General features: G+C 43.9%; 1 protein-coding gene across 1 annotated transcript in view; it reads right to left on the bottom strand.

Moving 5' to 3' along the window:
* Nucleotides 1-4,365: 4,365 nt before the first annotated feature.
* The window catches only part of ccdc169 (coiled-coil domain containing 169), a 19,476-nt gene continuing 19,142 nt past the window's right edge, over nt 4,366-4,699 (bottom strand). Inside the window, exon 8 of the mRNA XM_064971165.1 lies at nt 4,366-4,601. Within this exon, the coding sequence (XP_064827237.1) occupies nt 4,442-4,601 (160 nt within the window). The 3' untranslated portion in view covers nt 4,366-4,441. The remainder of the gene's footprint in view (nt 4,602-4,699) is intronic.

Below are 4,699 nucleotides of genomic sequence, written 5' to 3'. Positions count from 1 at the left end.
AGCCACTTTAAACAATGCTACCTAATATAATGTTTACACACTCTACATTATTCATCTCATATGCATACGTATATACTGTACTCTATCATCTACTGCATCCTTATGTAATACATGTATCACTAGCCACTTTAACTATGCCACTTTGTTTACATACTCATCTCATATGTATATACTGTACTCGATACCATCTACTGTATCTTGCCTATGCTAACCTGCACCATCACTGATTCATATGTTTATGTAAATATTCTTTATCCCCTTACACTGTGTATAAGAAATTAATTTTGGAATTGTTAGATTACTTGTTGGTTATTACTGCATTGTCGGAACTGGAAGCACAAGCATTTCGCTACACTCGCATTAACATCTGCTAACCATGTGTATGTGACAAATAAAATTTGATTTGATTTTGATTTATCAGGTAGCGCAACTGTTTGTTTCATATGTGTAGCTTAACTACACATGGGGCGTCAGGTAGCCTAGTGGTTAGAGCGTAGGGCCAGTACCCGAAAGGTTGGTGGATCGAATCCCTGAGCTGACAAGGTAAAAATATGTTGTTCTACCCCTGAACAAGGCAGTTAACACACTGTTCCCCAATAGGCCGGCATTATAAATAAGAACTTGTTCTTAACTGACTTGCCTAGTTATATAAAGGTAAATTTAAAAAATAAAAAAAACCTATATCTGACAGAGCCAGGCTGAGTATCTTACCTATAACTGACAGAGCCAGGCTGAGTATCTTATCTATATCTGACAGAACCCAGCTGAGTATCTTATCTATATCTGACAGAACGAGGCTGATTATCTTATCTATATCTGACAGAGCCAGGCTGAGTATCTTATCTATATCTGACAGAGCCAGGCTGAGTATCTTATCTATATCTGACAGAACCAAGCTGAGTATCTTACCTATATCTGACAGAACCAGGCTGAGTATCTTATCTATATCTGACAGAACCAGGCTGAGTATATTATCTATATCTGACAGAACCAGGCTGAGTATCTTACCTATATCTGACAGAGCCAGGCTGAGTATCTTACCTATATCTGACAGAACCAGGCTGAGTATCTTACCTATATCTGACAGAGCCAGGCTGAGTATCTTATCTATATCTGACAGAACCAAGCTGAGTATCTTATCTATATCTGACAGAACCAGGTTGAGTATCTTATCTATATCTGACAGAACCAAGCTGAGTATCTTATCTATATCTGACAGAACCAGGCTGAGTATCTTATCTATATCTGACAGAGCCAGGCTGAGTATCTTATCTATATCTGACAGAACCAAGCTGAGTATCTTATCTATATCTGACAGAACCAGGTTGAGTATCTTATCTATATCTGACAGAACCAAGCTGAGTATCTTATCTATATCTGACAGAACCAGGCTGAGTATCTTACCTATATCTGACAGAGCCAGGCTGAGTATCTTACCTATATCTGACAGAACCAGGCTGAGTATCTTACCTATATCTGACAGAGCCAGGCTGAGTATCTTACCTATATCTGACAGAACCAGGCTGAGTATCTTACCTATATCAGACAGAGCCAGGCTGAGTATCTTACCTATATCAGACAGAGCCAGGCTGAGTATCTTATCTATATCTGACAGAACCAGGCTGAGTATCTTACCTATGTCTGACAGAGCCAGGCTGAGTATCTTATCTATATCTGACAGAGCCAGGCTGAGTATCTTATCTATATCTGACAGAGCCAGGCTGAGTATCTTATCTATATCTGACAGAGCCAGGCTGAGTATCTTACCTATATCTGACAGAGCCAGGCTGAGTATCTTATCTATATCTGACAGAGCCAGGCTGGGTATCTTACCTATATCTGACAGAGCCAGGCTGAGTATCTTATCTATATCTGACAGAGCCAGGCTGAGTATATTATCTTATCTATATCTGACAGAACCCAGCTGAGTATCTTATCTATATCTGACAGAACCCAGCTGAGTATATTAGAACAACTAAAGTCATTACATAAATAGAATAGACTAAAAATAAGAGTGTGACGATGCTCCAGTATTGTTTATGTAATGCGGGAGGTTGTAGGAGGTAGTATACGCAGTGTGTGTGTGTGTGTGTGTGTGTGTGTGTGGGGGGGGGGGGGGGGGGGGGGGGGGGTTGAAAAGTATGGAAGCCTGCAGCTCATAGCACACAGCAAATTGGTCAGTGTTAACTAGTGTTGATTTTTCTGTGTAAAATTTCTAGTGTTGATTCAAGAGTTCAATGAACACTATAAAGAGATGGTGTAAAAGAACCCCACTGTTGGTGTTAATAACCAGTTGAACGAAAACCACGCTCATCATTATCATATTTCCCAGCATGCTCTATTGTAGGTTGCTTTTTATAAATGTTGGTTTCAATATCTGTGTTTTGGCATGCACATTGATTGATTAATTCATCTCATGCTCAACTCAAATATAAAAATCATAAATATATATATTTTTTTACTATTCTAATCTTTTACTTGGACTTATTGCACGCGCTAATGAAGTGTTTGTTTCAGTTAAGATGTTTAAGTTAGTCTCATGTCTTAGTCTTCCCAACCCAGGCAGTCATTCTGAATGCAGGTTGCGGGTAAATGTTTTTCTCCATATGTTGGATATACCCACTCTGGCTGGAGGGATACACAACACTTTGCAAGCCGGCATAATGTGATTTACAGGCCTGCTGTGGCCTGTAAACTAGACGTTTCATGCCATTGCATTAGGGTAAAACTCTCAAAAGATGGCCCTATGAAATATGTATTGATTTATCTTAAATAATTAAAGTTCAATGGCATCATGTTCATTCACTTGGTTCAGGTCACAGGACTGAAAATGAACGAATGCGACAACCATTTCTCTATCACTAGCAAACAGTCATGGGTGTACTGGTAACGAGAAAAATCAAGCCGAAAGGTACCCTGGGAAATATGTAAATAAGGCCCAAAACCCTACAGCAGGACTATTCAATTCTGGTCCCTCCTCATCCCTTCCCCTCTATGCCCTCCTCATTAGTTTTCCTCTCCTCTATCCCCTCCTCATCCTGTCCCCTCTCCTCTATCCCCTCCTCATCCCGTCCCCTCTCCTCTTTCCCCTCATTATCCGTTTTCCTCTCCTCTATCCCCTCCTCATCCCGTCCCCTCTCCTCATCCCTTCTCCTCTCCTCTATCCCCTCCTCATCCCTTCTCCTCTATCCCCTCATCTGTTTTGCTCTCCTCATCCCTTCCCCTCTATCCCCTCCTCATCTTTTCTCCTCTCCTCTATCCCCTCCTCATCCATTTTCCTCTCCTCTATCCCCTCCTCATCCATTTTCCTCTTCTCTATCACCTCCTCATCCCTTCTCCTCTCCTCTATCCCCTCCTCATTCCTTCTCCTCTCCTCTATCCCCTCCTCATCAATTCTCCTCTCCTCTATCCCCTCTTTATCCCTTCTCTCCTCTATCACCTCCTCATTCCTCTATCCCCTCCTCATCCCTTCTCCCCTCCTCATCCCTTCTCCTCTCCTCTATCCCCTCTTCATCCCATCCCCTCTCCTCTATCCCCTCTTCATCCCTTCTCTCCACTATCCCCTCCTCATCCCTTCTCCTCTTCTCTATCCCCTCCTCATCCCTTCTCCTCTCCTCTATCCCCTTCTCCTCTCCTCTATCCCCTCCTCATTCCTTCTCCTCTCCTCTATCCCCTCCTCATCCCTTCTCCTCTCCTCTATCCCCTCCTCATCCCTTCTCCTCTCCTCTATCCCCTCCTCATCCCTTCTCCTCTCCTCTATCCCCTCCTCATTCCTTCTCCTCTCCTCTATCCCCTCCTCATCCCTTCTCCTCTCCTCTATCCCCTCCTCATCCCTTCTCCTCTCCTCTATCCCCTCCTCATCCCTTCTCCTCTCCTCTATCCCCTCCTCATTCCTTCTCCTCTCCTCTATCCCCTCATCATTCCTTCTCCTCTCCTCTATCCCCTCCTCATCCCTTCTCCTCTCCTCTATCCCCTCCTCATCCCTTCTCCTCTCCTCTATCCCCTCCTCATTCCTTCTCCTCTCCTCTATCCCCTCCTCATTCCTTCTCCTCTCCTCTATCCCCTCCTCATTCCTTCTCCTCTCCTCTATGCCCTCCTCATTCCTTCTCCTCTCCTCTATCCCCTCCTCATTCCTTCTCCTCTCCTCTATCCCCTCCTCATCCCTTCTCCTCTCCTCTATCCCCTCCTCATCCCTTCTCCTCTCCACTTCATATTTCCTTCCATTCTTTCCTCTCTTCTCCTCCCTTCTCCTTCCCACTCCTCCATGCTACAACTCTCATTTTTTCTTCAATTCAATCCTGTCGTCCCCACAGATCTCAAAAAAGAACATTAGGGTATAAATACACACCACATTACCAGTGAGACAATTTTATTACACAAATCAAACCAGCATTGTTGTATATATATATATATATATATATATATATATATGAGAGATGACTCAGTGTTTCAGTATGGGTAACCTGCTTCCCAACTCAGCCTTCCCGACTCCTCTTCCTCCCTCTTTTCCTCTGTCTCTTCCTCCACCACTTCCTCCCTCTCTTCCACCTCCTCCTCCTCTTCCTCCCTCTCTTCCTGACTGCTTACTGGTCTGCTTCCCCCTGTCAGAGAGAGAGAGAGGGAGAGGGACAGAGAGAGAGAGAGAGAGAGAGAGAGAGAGAGAGAGAGAGAGGGAGAGAGAGAGGAGGAAGAGAGGGAG

This window comes from Oncorhynchus masou, chromosome 8, assembly GCF_036934945.1.
Source record: "Oncorhynchus masou masou isolate Uvic2021 chromosome 8, UVic_Omas_1.1, whole genome shotgun sequence".
Classification (NCBI taxonomy): domain Eukaryota; kingdom Metazoa; phylum Chordata; class Actinopteri; order Salmoniformes; family Salmonidae; genus Oncorhynchus; species Oncorhynchus masou.
The sequence above is the reverse complement of the archived record's forward strand: the minus strand, read 5'-3'. Positions and strand labels throughout refer to the sequence as shown.